This window comes from Stenella coeruleoalba (genome assembly GCF_951394435.1).
Source record: "Stenella coeruleoalba genome assembly, chromosome: 1".
Taxonomy (NCBI): Eukaryota; Metazoa; Chordata; class Mammalia; order Artiodactyla; family Delphinidae; genus Stenella; species Stenella coeruleoalba.
In genome coordinates, this window is record NC_137169.1 from 81,887,539 (window position 1) to 81,904,979 (window position 17,441).

Genomic DNA, 17,441 nt, shown 5'->3' on the forward strand with positions numbered 1-17,441 from the left:
GTGTTTTATGAAAAAACCATGTAATAACCACTGATAAAGCAGTGCATTAATAATTTCCTTTAAAAAGGAAATTGGGATATGGTTGCAATTTATTCACTTCATCATTTATAGGTAAGCAAAGGAAATTAACGTGAGAAGTCCACAGAATATTACAGCATATTTTTATTATGGTTAATTTTATAAAAATAATACCTTTGAAATATAGTAGACTTTTTACAGTATTTCCAAATGAAATGGTGAGGGACTATTGAAAAACTTTGTTTCACACAGGTTTGCTGTTCATCTCCTGTTGTTTCTAATTTGTTGATGTTTAATAAGTGGCTGTTAGTAATATGCTTTCCTAGCAGGTACTTTTGAGAAAATCTGGTTTTTCAAGATAAAAGGGAAACTTTAGTAGTGAATGTATAGTTACTTTTCCAAAGAAACTTGAGCTATGGAAAAAGAATTTTGATGATGAATGTTTGGAAATGCATTCATCATTGTAGAATTTTGTTGCTAAAAATGATGTCACCTGCAACTACTGTATCTGCACACTTAAAACATTAAAAGAAATTTATTGCTTGTTTTAAAGTCAGTGTGAACCAAGGATGTGTGTGTGTGTGTGTGTGTGTGTGTGTGAGAGAGAGAGAGAGAGAGAGAGAGAGAGAGAGAGAGAGAGAGAGAGAGAGAGAGAGAGAATTGATTTATAAGTAATTGGGTCACATGATTTTGGAGGCTTGACAAGTCCAAACTCTGCAAGGTAGGCCCAGGGAAGAGTTGCAGTTCTAGCCCAAAGACAGTCTGTTGGCAGCCTACTGGCAGCATTTTTCTTGAAGGAGGTAGATCAGTTTTTGTTCTAGTAAGTCCTTTAACTGATTGAATGAGGCCCACCCACATTATGAAGGGTAATGTGCTTTACATATTCCAAATTAAGCAATTTAAATATTATCTCATTCCAAAACACCTTCACAGAAACATCTGATAATATTTGACCAAATATCTGGGCAGTGTGGCCCAGCCAAATTGACACATAAAATCATATTACAGTCAGTTTCAGCAGAGTTTAAAACTTCACTGAAATTATTGTTAAAATATAAAGATGCAGTGTTTTCTGATTAAGCCAAATTTTTGCATAAAAAGGAATTGGAAGGTATAGTCAACAGTGGACTTTTTCCATTTAGACCTTTTAATCTTATATCTTTGTGAGGTGTCATTTGTTTCCCCAGCTGTGACAACCACTAAATCTAAATGTTCCAGTTTAGAACCAAGGCTTTCAGATTGCTTTGCCATTAAGTATTAAACCAAGATTTTAGAAGTAATGAAGCATGCTGAATTCATTGCTCTCACTAAAATTGTTAATATTTTAAAAAGTTATGGCCCCAGGGCTTTTGTTTGTTTGTTAAATAAGTTTCAAAAAGCTATTTAAAATGATGTTTATTTCATTTTCATTCCTTTTTAAAATTTCTATTTTTGTGGATTTCATAATAACATAATAGAATAGTATATATATAATTTATAGACAAATATACATATAGGGGTATTTGTTCAGAATTTTTACTGATTAGGGTATATAATAAAAATTTTTGGAGATTTCATCTAGAAGATAAAGGAAGTTTAATATAAAATTTGATGAAGAGGATGATGGGAAGAAGGCTTTGAAGCATTTTGGAAAATGAAGGATGATTGTTTCAGCTTTAGACTATTCTTTTTCTGGAATGTTTTGTTGTTGTTGTTGAGCGTTTTTCAATTTGAAATAGAATTCCAATTTATAATGGGAAATATTACTAATACACCAATTAAGTTTACTGAGCAGTGCATTCTCTTGCTGTTTTCAAATCTACTTTGGTAGCCAAATAATAATGAAAAAGATGCATGAAAGAATAGAATTAGAGTAGTAATACCAAACTATGATAGCTAGATGAATTCTATCTCTGTTTAGATAGACTTTACCTTTATGGGTAGAATTTTATAATGATTTAAGGTAGGGAAAGAGATAAAAGGCAAAGATTTTGAGATGATTCATTTGTAAATAGCACATGTGATTAAGCCATGGATGATTTGGAAAAATAAAACAACTAGAGATATAGAAAGGGATGATATCTGAATATTTTGCCAGAATTACAGATTTTTGATATGGGAGATGTAGAGAGCACCAAGTTATTAGCCAATATGGAGATTATTCTTGAAGAATAGGAAATGGTGGTTTTTCAGGTAGAAGGGGATATCTTTTGAAGGCAAAGAGCCTTTCAGGACAGTGATTTTTATGTGTTAGTATCATGTTTACTGCACTGTATAACACTTTATGACATCAGTATAATCCTACTGAGGTACGTGATGGGACTCCCATTTTAAGATGGAAAGAGTATAAAGAGCCTTGGTAACTTGCCCAAGGTCAAAATATATGGTAAACATGCAGAGCCCAGAATCTGAACCCAAGTTTATTTGATTCTGTTCAAATTATTCTTCACTGAGAGCCTGCTGTGGTGCCAGGCATAGTGCTTGTGCCTTAGGAGTTCAGAGTAGAATAATACATGGCTTCTGCTCTCAATATAGTATTGCAAGTGAACAGACAGTAATTTATAGGGAACCTTGGGGAGTTAGAGAAAGACCACTTAGCCCAGTCTGAGATTTTTAGGGCCATTTTCTGTAGGACATAGTGCCTCATTTTCTGTAGGACATAATGCCTGAACTGAATCTCAAAGGAGGAATAAAGAGTTAATTGAAAGGAGATGATCTGTGGAGAGTGTTGCAGCCAGGGGGAACCACATGTGTAAAGATACTCAGGCATAAAAATAGCATGATCTATGCTGAAGAACCTATTTCTGTCTAGGCCTTAAAGGATGGGATTGGTGGGGACCAGCAGAAGAGCCTAAGTTTCTCTTTTCATACCTCATCGCCTGGACAGAAGCTGGTTAAGATATTTGTGAATAAAATTTTAGACTTTTCAGTGTGATTTTACCTTCCTTTTCTAGGATCAGTTCGACAGCTTAGACAAGCATACACAATGGGGAATTGACTTCTTGGAAAGATACGCCAAATTTGTTAAAGAGAGGATAGAAATTGAACAGAACTATGCAAAACAATTGAGGTAAGTTACATTTTTTTTTTCAGTTCTCAGAAATGAAATTACATGTTTAAATAGTTGGATGTTAGATAAATGTGATATACCAGAGGTTAAATTCTGTGTTTGTCATCAGAGTTAGATTGAATTAGCTAACTGGTTTGTTTTAATGACTAACTTAATTAAATCATTGCCTAGTATCAGAAGGAATATTGGCTAGCTAGATCATGAGTAGCTTTCATTCCAGAAAGATACTTAAAGTCATAAAATCAGGAAGCAATATTCCAGGAAAAAGAAATACCTGGGTATTCTGTGCTTTACAGTTTTATTCCCCTGTAACCTTTTGCTTTAGTAATCTTTGCAAAACGTTGAAGAGTTCTCCAGTTTCTCATTTCTTTAGAGTTTCGAACACTTAGAAAGTGAGTGTGATGAGCTGAGTTTCTGTCAAAAACTAGATATATAGGGACTTCCTGGTGGCACAGTGGTTAAGAATCCGCCTGCCAGTGCAGGGGACACTGGTTCGATCCCTGGTCCGGGAAGATCCCACATGCTGTGGAGCAACTAAGCCCGTGCACCAAAACTACTGAGCCTGTGCTCTAGAGCTCGCGAGCCACAACTGCTGATGAGCCTGTGCTCTAGCACTCGCGAGCCACAACTGCTGATGCCTATGTACCTAGAGCCTGTGCTCTGCAACAAAAGAAGCCACCGCAATGAGAAGCCCGTGAACCACAACGAAGAGTAGCCCCCGCTCTCCGCAACTAGAGAAAAATCCACACACAGCAATGAAGACCCAACGCGGCCATAAATAAAGAGATAGATAGATAGATATTACTGATGAAAGTGATTTTGGAATATGTGTTAGGAGATAAAAGTTTTAAAGGGAAAATTTTAATCTCAAATGGAATTTGTCTTAAGATTTTGTTTAAGCAGAAAATCGTCGTTAGACCACAACCTGACAAGTAGTTTTGCTGCAACGTATTCAATAAAAATGGTGTTTGAAGCTTGAAGACTAGACAACAATATAAGGTTCTAGCTGTAGGGGTTAGGATTCTTTATATTGCATAGTAACAGAAAAATACAACCCACAAGGCACACATGAGTGAAAAGTCTGTAGACATATTTTGACTAATGGGTCAAATGTGTCTAGGCGCCATTTCTTGGCTCTGCTTCCCCTTGTTGCTTTTATCCTCAGATTTCATTCAGTACCATCCTTTTTACCCCCATAGCTCTAGATTTCGTATCTTCATACCCCCAGATCCTGGGGAAGAATGATGGTCTTCTCTTTTGTGCATTTGGGGGAGAAGAGAGGGAAGGAAAGGGGGAAAGAAGAAAGTGAAAGGGAGAGGAAGAAGATGGAAGGAGAGCAGAGTACAAGTGTGTATCAACTTCTTTTCTCCAGAAATCCCAGCAAAAGTCTCCTTTTGTCTTGCTGGCCCTGGTTAGATTATATGCTTATCCTGAACAATTCACCGAAATGAGAATATTAGATTGATTTTTAGCTAATGGTTGGGGGAGGGATAGGTGCCCAAAAGAAATTTAAGGTAGTGGATCACAGAAGGAAGGGGGATATTTGAGTGATAAACCACATATGTCCACCATTTATAGCAGTTTATGCAAGGAGCTGACTGGGTGTAGGGATGCAATAGACTAGTATGATGAATAGGTTACTTATGTTTATAATGATATACATACTACTAATATGACATCTTTTGAAATAGTAGCATCATGCTGATTTCATGATCCATTTGCTTCCTATGTTTTTTTTAAACCAAGGAATTTCTGTATGAAAATATAAACAGGGAACCTAGTATATTAATAATAATTGTGATGATATTTTACCTGTCCAAAAGTTTTGACTTGGGAACTTTACCGTTCAGGAATCTGGAAGCGTTAAGGACCTCTGAAAAGTTAAAATAACAATAAAAAAATGTATTCATGTGTAAACAATGAAAAATTTCCCTCATTTACTTTATAATTTGATCTCAACTCTAGCACATTAAAGTTTTCTGGTTTCTAAGTATTCCAATAGAAGTGAAGAAAGAAAATGCTACAGACAGTACAGTGATGTTATGGCAGTGTGAAGTGCCAAATAATAAAGAAAAGATTAAAAGATTGCAAACAACAGATGAAAAAATTGTTTCCAGACTAAAGGTACCTGTCAGTAAGGCAATCATGAAAAATACTGTGGAATATGCAATTTGAAAAAGTCAGGTGTAGCAGCATATTTAAAAGGCTACTCAGTCTGTCAGTGTAGAAAGCAAGTTGCAGAACTGAATGTACAGCAAGACCTCCTTGCTTACTTGAGCTTGAGTATATAGCTATGTGTAAAATTTGTATGTATTCTGAAGAGGTCTAAAAGGGTACACCCCAAATTGTTTTACACTGGTTACCTCTGAGGAATGAGAGTGGGGGGATGAGAAGGGAAGGAACTTACACTTTTTACTTGTATTTTTTAATTATTGAAGTCTTTTCAACAATTGTGTAATCTTAAGCAAAGAAGATGGTATATTTCAAAAGAATCCTATCACAAATTATAGAATAAAAATTGGTAATTTATAAGGTAAACCTTCAGCATTCTGCAATGTTTAATTGTCCAAAATAACTTGGGCCTCAAGAGTTTCAGGATGGCCAAGGTTTTACCGGAGTAACAGGACTCTAATCAAATGGCACACTTGTTTGCCTTTCTGTTTTGTGACTGATAATAACGGTTATAATTTTCACTTAACTTGCAAAAAGAGATTTTAACACCACTTCTTTGAAGCAGGAGTGGCTAGAACCCACAATTCCATGATATGAAAATATAATTTTATAGTGAGAAAGTAGGTTTTGTCATGTACAGACGCTCAGGTTAAGTGATGTGCATCTTTTTTCTGTCCCAGCAGACTAAAGAAATTTAGTACATGTTCATCCTAACAGTGGCTCTCACTTGCAGTGATTCTCAGCAAGAGCAGGATTATTGGAAGGTGTTGAGGAATTCCAATAAGGAAAAGTTGGGAGGAGGCTTGTGTAACTTGAAAACCATCTACTCCCTTCCCTTTCTCTACATTGAGATTTGCTGCTTTGGATGAATGCTTAGTAAATGACTGGATTATCAGCTACTCTTTATAGTATCTGTTTTGTCCAAAGGGAAGAAGTGTACCTTGTTTATTTCTTCTTTAATGGGAAAAATTCTTTTGGTTGACTCCCTCCTGTTTTTGCTACTGCAGAGGACAGTTTCTTTTCATAGTGAGGCAGCTCTTTTGTCTCCTGAAAAACAACTATATTCAACTATATTAAACATTTACATTTCAAATATATTGCAGGATTAAATTTTGCAATATGTTTTTTGTAAATATATATTTTTTATTTGCATAAATTTAATTTGCAGTATAATTTTGGCACTCCTAGTTTATTCTCTGTCTTCTGTTTTGATGGCTTTGGTTTAATTTTATTTTAGTTTGGTATTGCTTCATTTTTGGTAGTGGTTTGAGGACAGGAATAAAAAAAAATAAAGCATCTAATCATGTTTGGAGACATAGTTATAAACAGTTGAGCCCATTGACAGATGAATGGATAAAGAAGATGTGTGTGTGTGTGTGTGTGTGTGTGTGTATATATATATATATATATATATATATATATATATATATATAAAATGGAATATTACTCAGCCATAAAAAGGAACGAAATTGGGTCATTTGTAGAGACACGGCTGGATCTAGAGACTCATACAGAGTGAAGTAATTCAGAAAGAGAAAAACAAATACCGTATATAAATGCATATATGTGGAACCTAGAAAAATGGTACAGATGAACCGGTTTGCAGGGCAGAAATAGAGACACAGATGTAGAGAACAAACGTATGGACACCAAGGGGGGAAAGTGGCAGGGGGTGGTGCTGGTGGTGTGTTGAATTGGGAGATTGGCATTGACATGTATACACTAATATGTATAAAATGGATAACTAATAAGAACCTGCTGTATAAAAAACAAAAAACAATTGAACCATGTCCATTATCCATGGATAATAAGTGGGACTAATGGTCCATGTCCATTATCCATTATCCATGGATAATAAGTGGGACTTTGAATCACTTGGTAGAATGTTTTTTGTTTGTGGACATAAAAAACTGAAATCAGTCATTCTTCTGATAAATTTATAATATTGTATTTGTATGACAGAGATTGACTAAATTTTCTTAAGTGAAAAAAGAAGCTCTATATACATAATAGTATGTACCATTTTTTTCTAGTAAAAATAATTACAGCATTAAATTCTATCATAGAGATTGCTGCATGAAATTATATTCCCCTACTTCCACCCCAGATCATTCCTTTTTGGCTCAATCGTGACAGCGTGGTACTGGGAGAGAAATAGATTGGACAATGGGAAGCCTAAAACTTACTCTTACCTTAACCAGAACAGAAATCTCTCCAAATTTCTTGGATCTTATTTTTATTTCTGTACCTTGCCAACCCTGGCAACATAGCTGGTACCTCTAGAGCTGAGTGAATGTAAGTTGAATGCATAAATAATTGAATGACCTGTGTTTCACTTTAGTTTAGAAATTAGGATCTCTAACTATATGGTGAACCTTTGACCGTGTACTGCTTTCTATCCATACTAGAGTTTATGTCATATACATCAATGTGAAGAGATTGCTCTACTAAGAGCTGTCCCAAATATTTAGAATAGGCTTAGATATAGAATAATGCAAATAAAACCAGTTTCTATTTTCTATTTAGTCTTTATTTTCTCATGTCTCTTTATCAGAATTTTCTATTCCTATCCCACTGTTTAGTCTCCGAAGAACCTAGGGAGCTCATCTTTGTACTGACTTGTGGAAAGTAGAGATTACTTTTATTCTTTGGTTGGCCATTGTTTAACTTGTGACTCTTTGGTCTCCCCTGAGTTTTTGATCAAACTGCTTAATGTAGTAAACCCTAAGACTGGCATCTGGATACAAGCAGGAGCAACTATTCCCTATATTAATTTTCTTCATAGAATGGATCTTGTGGGAACTCTTTCATTCTTGTCAGTCTCTGGTAGTTCCTGAGCCTGCCTGGTACATATCTAGGTGCCTGTATCCAGATGACTTACTGGCTAAATAGTTTTTGCCTCTTAATTCTAGAAAATAGTCTCCCTAATAAAAGATAAACTCCACAAAGGAAAAAGATTCTTGTTTGTTCTGTGCAGTGCTTATTCCTAACTTCTAGAATGGTCTCTGGCACAGAACAAGCACTTTTTGGTATTTACTTAACACTTAACATAGCATTTAATGTGCCAGCACTATTCTCAGTGCTTTTACACATCTTATAATTTATTTCATTTTCATAAAAACCCAATGAGATGTTGGTATTACTTTATACATTAAGAAACTGAGTTACAGAGAGGTGAAGAAAGAGCTAGCTGGCTCAAATCTGGCTGCAGAGTCTGAGTACTTGGTGCTGCCTCTCAGCATAGGGAGAATGACTAATTCTCATTGAAGAGGATATTTTTCTATCACCAGTACCTAGTGCCATTGAGACATCTTTGGGTTTCTAAGGTATTTTACTAGGGACAATAATAAATTATCTAAAAACTACATAACATACTCTTTCCAACTAACACATCTGTTTATAATGTAACAATTAATTATAAACAATTAAATTATAGAAATTTAATTAAATATAAATTAAATTATGTACTTCATAAATTTAGGGCTAGTTGTATCTTTTTCCATAAAGATAAGAACAGGTTAAAATAAAAGGTTAACATTTTAGAAGTCCTTCCTTTTAAGAAAATGTACTTGTCATTAAGGAAGTTTAAAAATTTAATTATGAGAATTTAAGATAAATGCTTTTTACTTTTATTATTCCTATAACCTATTATAAATTGGAGCTAGGGATAGCATAATGTTAGTTCTCTCTGCTTCTTTGCCTGTAATATTCTCCTTAACTCTATTAGCTATTTTCTTTTGGTGGTTTATCAGAGGAGAGGAAATAGCATGACAATTGGAGAACCTTTTTTTTAATGTAATATAAGTGTATTTTCTTGATATGTTTGATTTGGACTTCATATACTTATCATTACAATATTTTAGCTGTTTGGTTTTTTTGTTTTTCATTTGTTTTTTTAAATTTTTAAAAAATTTATTTTTGTTTTCAGTTTTCTAGCTGTTTGTTTTTCGATCATTGGCATTTTTCTGCTCCTATCCTTGTACTTTTTGTGTGCCGTGGAGCTCTAATGTTATCTCAGTTCATTCTGTTATACCTAAAAGATGCCCCCAACCCTCAACTTAATTATCCACCAGACTACTAACCTACATTTGCAGCAATAGGGTTGTTTGTTATTTTCAGTTTATGTAGGATGCAATCTCATTTAATCTTCACAAGAGTTTGTTGATCTTTGTTGTCCTATTTCTAAGACCTGTAGAGTACTTGCCCTGTAGTCAGCATACAGCAGTAAACTTTTGTGGAATGATTCAATCAATGAACTCTACTGCTTTACTAGTCAAGAAATTCAAGCTCATCACCTTAACAAGAATCATGAAGCCTATTCCTGATTTTTATATTAAACTGTTTTCCTTAAAAAATGAAGCAGAACCTAACAAGTAAAACATAAAGGTCTTAAGAAAGAAAATAAGTTCAACCCAGTTATGGTAAACATTTTGATAGTGAGCTTTCCAGTGAAAAGGATTTAAAGATCTTGTTTAAACAACTATAAAGAAATAAGAAGGTTGTCAATGATGTTGGCTATATAGATCACTTAATCTCTTAGCTCTTTCATAATGCCTTTAATAGGTTTATTTCTGAGTTATTTGTTTAGCCATTTGAATTGTGTAGGAGTGTCTGAAATGAGACAAAATGTTTTCGTCATCCTCTAGGTTTAAAATATAGGCAAATCAGATAGATTAAGCTGCTGACTTGAAGCTAGGACTGTGTTATATAGTTCTGCTTTAAGAATCTAATATTTAGAAGGAAAACAGAAGTTATCAACTTGCAGAACAAAATTTCTCCGAAAAGTATAATACTTAAGTCTGTGCCAATCTGCTCCTTCCTCAGTCTAAATTGAGCAATAAAATAATTTTCCTCTTTTCTGTCTTGAACATGCCTGAAAATATTCTTCTGGAAGATTTGCAGGTTGATTAGAGATCACATTGTTATGCCTATCACATCCTAAATAGCAATGAATTGTTGAATATATTCTTTGGGTATAGACTATGAAGCTGATACCATAAATGTATAGTCCCCTTCACATTTTAGATACTGTGTATCCTTGACAGGCTAAAGATCAAGCAAAATTAGGAACTGGCATTTTTAAGAAATGAAATACTTTGTTTACCTTCACATCCATTGAAGCTTGTTTGGTTTTTCTTCTAGGTCTTTCAGGCATAAATACTTAAGTCCTCTTATTTCTTCTTGTTATCGGTCTATTTCGCCATTTACCACCAGTAGAGGTATAATGAGAATGAAGCATGTCCCTTAAAAAAACAAATGCAGTATTCAGAATTTGTCTAATACTACTTGTAGTAATCACTTTTTTACATTCAATTTTTAAAAATTGTGGTAAAATGTACCTAACGTGAAATTTACTCTCTTAATCATTTTTAAGTGTGTATTTCAGCTCTATCTCAAGCTGAAATATAAATATGTATATTAAGTATATTGGTACTGCTCTGTGACCAATTCCTAGAACTTACTCATCTTGAACAACTGAAACTCTGCCTATCAAACAACTCCCCATTTTCCCCTTCCCCTAGGCTCTGGCAATTCTATTAATACTTTCTGTGTCTGTGAAATTGACTACTCTAGGTACTGCATAAGTGAAATCATACAGTATTTTTTTTTTGACTGGTTTATTTTACTTAACATAATGTTGTAAGGGTTTATCCATGTTGGGAAATGTATCAGAATTTCCTTCCTTTTTAAGGTTGAATATTATTCCATTGTACAGATAATACCACACTTTGTTTATCCATTCATCTGTTGATGAACATTTGGGGTTCTTCCACCTTTTCCATATTGTGAGTAATGATTTTATGAACATGGTGTCCAAATATCTGAGTCCCTGCTTTCAATTCTTTGGCTATATACCTACAAGAGGAATTGCTAGATCTTATGGTAATTCTATGTTTAATTTTTTTGAGGACTACCATACTATTTTCTGCAGTGGCTGATCTATTTTGCATCCCTACCAGCAATGCACAAGGGTTCTAATTTCTCCACATCCTTGCCAACGCTTAATATTTTCTGGGTGTTTTCTTTGTTTCTTTTTTCTTGACAGTAGCCATTCCGATGGGTGTAAGAAATCTCATTGTGGCTCTGATTTGCACTTCCCTAATGATTAGTGACACTGAGTATTTTTTCATATGCTTGGCTGGCCGTTTGTATATCTTTGGAGAAATGCTATTCAAATTCTTTGCCGATTTTTTAAGTTGGATTGTTTGTTTTTTTATTATTGCGTTTTAGGTGTTCTCTATACAGTCTGGATTGTAACCTCTTATCCGATATATGACTTGCAGATCCTTTCTGCCATTCCACAGTTGCCTTTTCACTCTGTTGATCATGACCTTTGATGCACAAAGTTTTAAATTTTGATGTTTGGTTTATGTATTTTTTCATTTGTTGTCTGTGCTTTTGGTGTCATATCCAAGAAATCATTGCCAAATCCAATGTTGTAAAACTTTTCCCTATGTTTTCTTCTAAGAGTTTTATAGTTTTAGCTCTTACGTTTAGATCTTTGACCCATTTTGAGTTAATGTTTTTATATGGTTGTAAGGTAGGGGTACAGCTTCATTCTTTTGTATGTGGATATCTTTTACATTCAGTTTTCTACTATAAGGAAAGATTTGTGTCTGTAAGTGTTGGAAACCCCAGTGAGCTACTTTGTTTAATGGTAAATTTATTGAGAAGAGATATTTATTGATTTATTTATTGATATCTTTTATTAATTTGATTTTTTTAAATTGATTTTTTAACTTGAGCTCAAGAAGAGGTTGAACAGTTCAGCTGCTGGAAGTCCTGGGATGCAGCTAGGTCACAGGGGGAAAAAAAGTCAGGATCTGAAACACAGCCAGAGACCTTTGTTGTCTTCCTCCCTCCCTCCCTCCCTCCTTCCCTCCTCCCCGCCCCCCCCCCTCCCGCTCCTTTTTGGGCTTCTTTTTATGTGTTGGCTTCATTCTTTCAGTGCAGACTGGCCTTTTTTCTCCACATGGCAGGAAATATACTCACCAACATTCAGTTTTATGTCTCAGAGATTCAGCTCTTGTACTGATCTCAAAGCTGTATCAGGTACAAACACTTAAAAATTCCAGTAAGAGAACTCTTTGGCCCAGCCAGATTCAGTTTTCTATCTCTGGATCACTTAGCTGAGGCCCACAAATAGGGCCGTTTGTCTTAATCTGGTAATTCCTAAGCATGTTAACCGTTAGATATAGGGACAGCAATTAAGAAAAGGGATACTAGTCAGTCTCAGATATCTAATACTACCCTTCTGCCATAGTATGATTTGTGTCCCATTTTACAAATAAATATGGTATTGATCACCTGTTAAACAGTAATTAGAGCTCAGAGCCTCTCAAATGTTGAAAGATTGAAAACGTATAGAGGTGATTTTCTGCTTAAAACTTTTTGAGGTATCTTGTACCTCATCATTTAACTGTAAAATGTAGTTTAAATAAAAATGAATTAAAGTTTTGAGAAATTATTTGGAATACTTTATAATTTTCACTAAAACTCATATAAACCTGACAAAACTAGAATGGGTAAAAAATATTAAAATCAGCAATTTAAATATAAATTAAGTAGTATGATATATTTAATATCACATATACAATTAGGATATATAGAGAATACTATAATATTTGGAGAAACCCATTACATTTAGAAGCCTTCTCAGGCTACTGAAGGAAGAGTGTTAATTCCTCTGTATCCATGGTGCATGATCCTAAGGTTCTTAGAAAACATGGATGAAACACACACACATCAAAACAAAGTATTAGCTTATCTATGACATCCATTATAATTTCTATAATATGTATTGTATCTGTATAAAACTTGGTTTTAATTAATTCCTGATTCATAACATGCTATTCAAAACATGTCTTACATATAAAAACTGCTATCATAATTGGTTACTTGGAGAATCTCTGGACTTAGAAGAGAGGAAAATTTCAAAAACAGTAGCCTAGGGAAACTGACACTAAGGGCAGATTTCTTTTTCTTTTTTTTTTTTAATATTTATTTTATATTGGAGTATAGTTTGATTAACAATGTTGTATTAGCTTCAGATGTATAGCAAAGTGATTCCATTATACATATACATGTATCTATTCTTTTTCAAATTCTTTTTCTATTTAGGTTATTACAGAGTACTGAGCTGAGACAATAGGTCCTTGTTGGATATTTATTTTCAATACAGCAGTGTGTACATGTCAATCCCAAACTCCCAGTCTATCCCTCCCCCTCACCTTTCCCCTCCCCCGCCCCAGATAACTATAGATAACTATAAGTTTGTTCTTTAAGTCTGTGAGTCTGTTTCTGTTTTGTAAATAAGTTCATTTGTATCTTTTTTGTAGATTCTGCATATAAGCAATATAATATGATATTTGTCTTTCTCTGTCTGATTTACTTCACTTAGTATGATAATCTCCAGGTCCATCCATGTTGCTGCAACTGGCGTTATTTCATTCATTTTAATGGCTGAGTAGTATTCCGTTGTATATGTGTACCAAATCTTCTTTATCCACTAATCTGTCAATGGATATTTAGATTGCTTCCATGTCTTGGCTATTGTAAACAGTGCTGCAATTGAACACTGGGGTGCATGTATCCTTTCGAACCATGTTTTTCTCCGGTATATGCCCAGGAGTGGGATTGCTGGATCATATGGTAGCTCTATTTTTAGTTTCTTAAGGAACCTCCACACTGTTCTCAGTAGTGGCTGTACCAGTTACATTCCCACCAACAGTGTAGGAGGGTTCTAAGGGCAGATTTCTTCTTCTTTTTTTTAACATCTTTATTGGAGTATAACTGCTTTACAATGGTGTGTTAGTTTCTGCTTTATAACAAAGTGAATCAGGTATACATATACATATATTACCATATCTCCTCCCTCTTGCGTCTCCCTCCCACCCTCCCTATCCCATCCCTCTAGGTGGTCACAAAGCACTGAGCTGATCTCCCTGTGCTATGCGGCTGCTTCCCACTAGCTATCTATTTTACATTTGGTAGTGTATATATGTCCCTGCCACTCTCTCACTTCATCCCAGCTTACCCTTCCCCCTCCCCGTGTCCTCAAGTCCATTCTCTACGTCTGCATCTTTATTCCTGTCCTGCCCCTAGGTTCTTCAGAACCTTTTTTTTTTTTTTTAGATTCCATGTATATGTGTTAGCATACGGTATTTGTTTTTCTCTTTCTGACTTCACTCTGTATGACAGACTCTAGGTCCATCCACCTCACTACAAATAACTCAATTTTGTTTCTTTTTATGGCTGAGTAATATTCCATTGTATATATGTGTCACATCTTTATCTGTCGATGGACACTTAGGTTGCTTCCATGTCCTGGCTGTTGTAAATAGAGCTGCAGTGAACATTGTGGTACATGACTCTTTGTGAATTATGGTTTTCTCAGGGTACATGCCCAGTAATGGGATTACTGGGTCGTATGGTAGTTCTATTTTTAGTTTTTTAAGGAACCTCCATACTGTTCTCCGTAGTGGCTGTATCAATTTACATTCCCACCAGCAGTGCAAGAGGGTTCTAAGGGCAGATTTCTTGAGAGAGATGAATTGCCTAAAATATTTTTAGTTTAGGAGGAACCTGCCTGTTTTACAGTTACATATTTAAGACAAGCCAGAGATTTATTTGACCTAATAAGCATATTACGTTAAAAATTCAAAGCAAGGATTTGTGGGACTTAGTAACCAGTCACACCTTGGTGTGTATTTTTGCCGACTTCAGACTGTTTTCTTAGAAGGCCCAACTGAGATCAGCTGCTTTGAGGGGATAAATTCTTTGGGTATGCTTTTATCATTAATTTGTTTTTAAATTAAAAAACAGTATATGATCCCTGTAACACATTTAAACTTTAGTCACTTCCCAGCCCCTCTCCCTAGAAATGAGTACTATTAATAATTTGTTGTGTCTTCTTCTAGGGCATATGTTTTCCTAGAATAGAAGTTTAGATTTAGTGGAATACAAGAACATTTTGGACCATGCTGTAGTTTTTCTAGTGGCAGGGTAGGCTTGGATGGAGTCTTAGTGGTTTGTATATGGTTTCTGAGGGCTTTATTGGGGCTTGGGAAGAGCTTCCCATAGATGGGTGACTTTACATAAGAGAGGCAAGACAAATTTTAAAAAATTGCTGAGGATTAACTGTGCATGCTCAAAAGGTAAAAGTAATATTACTTTCTTCTTCCCCTTCCCTCTTGTGGTATTTGTGCTCTTCCTCCCAGAAGCTAGAGTTCAAATTAGTGTTGTTTATGCTGTGTTTAAGCTGTGAGTACGTTAAGACTTTTGTGTTAATATCTGTGGTAGTAGTCATAATTCTTTCAAGTGTCAGAAGCCCAAGTCATATTGGTTTAAGCAGAGAAAGGAATTTATGGCTTATTTGACTGAAAAGTTTAGGGATCTGGGTACTCAGAAAAGTAAGAATTTCTCTCTTTTTCTCTTGGTTTTGTTGTCCTTTCTGTTGATTTAATACCCAAGTAGGCTCTTTACACGTGGGGCCTCCAGGATTGTGTCCTATCAACTTAGCTTCAGCATAAAGAGAACATGTTGATGAACAACAAGGACCTATTGTGCAGCACAGGGAACTCTGTAATAACCTAAATGGGATAACCTAAATGGGAAAAGAATTTGAAAAAGAATAGATATATTTATATGTATAACTGAATTACTTTGCTGTACACCTGAAACTAACACAACATTGTTAATCAACTATACTCCAATATAAAATAAAAATTAAAAAAAAAGAAAAAAACATATCTTACCAAGAATTTCAACAGAAATTTTAGCATTGACTTTGGCCTGGATTAATGGGCCTGGATCAAATAAGTGTTTCTGGACTGTTATATGTGACCAACCCACCACAATTACGTAGACGTGACAATAGAGGAGCTGTAGTTTAGGTTATGCTAGGCTGTACTAGAATAATAACTCCCAAATCTCAGGGACTTTACGCAGCAAAAGCTTATTTCTTGCTCATGCAAAGTCAGCCACAAGGCTAGGTGATAACTCTAGTAGTCCATGTGGTAACTCAAGAATCCATACTGTTTTCACCTTGATCTTAACATGAAGCCTCCACAGTTGCTTCATCAGGGAATGAAGAAGCCCAGACGTTTATGCATGAACTATAATGCTTTAGCTTGGTACTTAACACAGAGCTAACAGCCCATTATATACAGAATTAGCCACATGGTTCTGCCTAACTGCAAGTGTGCTGGAAAATGTGTGAAATAATAGGGATCTTTATTTCTTTATTTTTTTTTGCGGTACGTGGGCCTCTCACCGCTGCGGCCTCTCCCGTTGCGGAGCACAGGCTCCGGACGCGCAGGCCCAGCGGCCACGGCCCACGGGCCCAGCCACTCCGCGGCATGTGGGACCCTCCCGGACCAGGGCATGAACCCGTGTCCCCTGCATCGGCAGGCGGACCCCCAACCACTGCACCACCAGGGAAGCCCAATAGGGTTCTTTGATGAGCAGAAATATGTCTGCTACAAACTGTTACAGAATAAAAAAGTGTAGTGAGTGATGCAGGTAGGCATAGACAACAAATGTCAATTATAGCCTATAACTCTAAACAATGCTTAAAATGTTGATATACAAAATTATGTTCAGAATTTGAAACTACTTGCTCTTTGGAATGTTCTTCGCCCAAGTTTGACTTGTTTTTATTTAAAGTAATTCAGGGACTCATGGTTGAAAATCACTGACTTTAAAAGTAATTTCCAGCATGCAACCCATTTATAGGTTGGAGACTGTGGTTATAACCATAATAAGTTAATCAGTTACCTCATAATTGCTGATTTCCATAGATATTATAGTTTAAACCAGTACATCTCAAATTATTTGTGATGATGGACTAGTTTCTTTTAAAGTTTCTAGTGATGCTTTTATAAAATACAATAAAAATTTAATGCTAGAAAAAAATGACATAAAAGGAGACATGAAATACAGGCCCTACTTTTTTTTACTGTTAGATTCAACATTTATAAAACTACTCTCAACTTCTGTACTTAGCTTGTTGTGGGATAGGTAATGAGGAGTCTGGACCTTTACTGGTCCATGGATCATATTTTCAGGAGCGTGGTATAAAGGACTGTGGTTAATGCTTTGCAAATATTGTCTACTTTAATTCTCATAACCTTATGGGTTAGAGGTACTGTGTATCACCATTTATAGAAAACTGGGCACAAAGAGTGTGAGTAAATTGCCC

General features: G+C 35.3%; 1 protein-coding gene across 3 annotated transcripts in view; it reads left to right on the forward strand.

Annotated features, from left to right (window-relative positions):
• Positions 1-17,441, forward strand: part of FNBP1L (formin binding protein 1 like) — a 120,463-nt gene that overhangs the window by 65,338 nt on the left and 37,684 nt on the right. For all 3 annotated transcript variants that reach the window (XM_079934170.1, XM_079934168.1, XM_079934169.1), the window contains exon 2: positions 2,952-3,067. In XM_079934170.1, coding sequence (XP_079790296.1) covers positions 2,952-3,067 — 116 coding nt within the window. The remainder of the gene's footprint in view (positions 1-2,951; positions 3,068-17,441) is intronic.